This window comes from Rhincodon typus, unplaced genomic scaffold (assembly GCF_021869965.1).
Source record: "Rhincodon typus isolate 14 unplaced genomic scaffold, sRhiTyp1.1 hic_rhity00003696, whole genome shotgun sequence".
NCBI classification, from domain to species: Eukaryota; Metazoa; Chordata; class Chondrichthyes; order Orectolobiformes; family Rhincodontidae; genus Rhincodon; species Rhincodon typus.
The window spans coordinates 13,046-13,865 of NW_025969334.1; the positions used below are offsets into that span (position 1 = coordinate 13,046).

At 54.6% G+C, this 820-nt stretch overlaps 1 protein-coding gene across 1 annotated transcript in view; it reads right to left on the reverse strand.

The window, feature by feature from the left end:
- The window catches only part of LOC125481816 (integrin alpha-M-like), an 8,157-nt gene extending 7,573 nt beyond the window's left edge, over window positions 1-584 (reverse strand). Inside the window, exon 1 of the mRNA XM_048593732.1 lies at window positions 437-584. Within this exon, the coding sequence (XP_048449689.1) occupies window positions 437-575 (139 nt within the window). The 5' untranslated portion in view covers window positions 576-584. The remainder of the gene's footprint in view (window positions 1-436) is intronic.
- Window positions 585-820: the final 236 nt, after the last annotated feature.

Genomic DNA, 820 nt, shown 5'->3' on the forward strand with positions numbered 1-820 from the left:
GCGGTGCGTGTACACAGTAACAGATCGGGGGGATAGGTGTACACAGTCACAGATAGGGGGGCGGTGCGTGTACACAGTAACAGATCGGGGGGATAGGTGTACACAGTAACAGATGGGGGGGGCGGTGCGTGTACACGGTAACAGATAGGGGGAGCGGTGCGTGTACACAGTAACAGATGGGGGGGCAGTGCGTGTACGCAGTCACAGATCGGGGGGATAGGTGTACACAGTAACAGATAGGGGGGACGGTGCGTGTACACAGTCACAGATCGGGGGGATAGGTGTACACAGTAACAGATAGGGGGACGGTGCGTGTACACAGTCACAGATCGGGGGGATAGGTGTACACAGTAACAGATCGGGGGGATAGGTGTACACAGTAACAGATAGGGGGGCGGTGCGTGTACACGGTAACAGATCGGGGGGATAGGTGTACCTTTTACTTGTGTTGTTATCTGCCTGCTACTGAAACATATTTTGACGTTTACTCTCGGCCCTTCCTTGTTTTCCGGACAGTCCACATGTTTGAGCAGGATTTTACTCGGTCCGAACGTCACGCCGACTCGAACTTCCATCACTGGCCTCGATCTGTGACGAGAATCCAGAAAGTTTCCCGTTATCCTGTGCCCTCAGACGTCTGGGGCCTAGTTGGGGATTGGGTTTGGGAGTCCCTCTCTCTGGGAGGCACCTAGGCCTGTTCTACAGGCCCCACTTGTCCTCATCTCCTTCCCTGATCCTTCGCCGTGTCATTAACCTTCCTCCTAATCTAAACCGAGGGGCCCCATTTTGTTCATCTCTCCTGTAGGCCCCAGTTCCACTC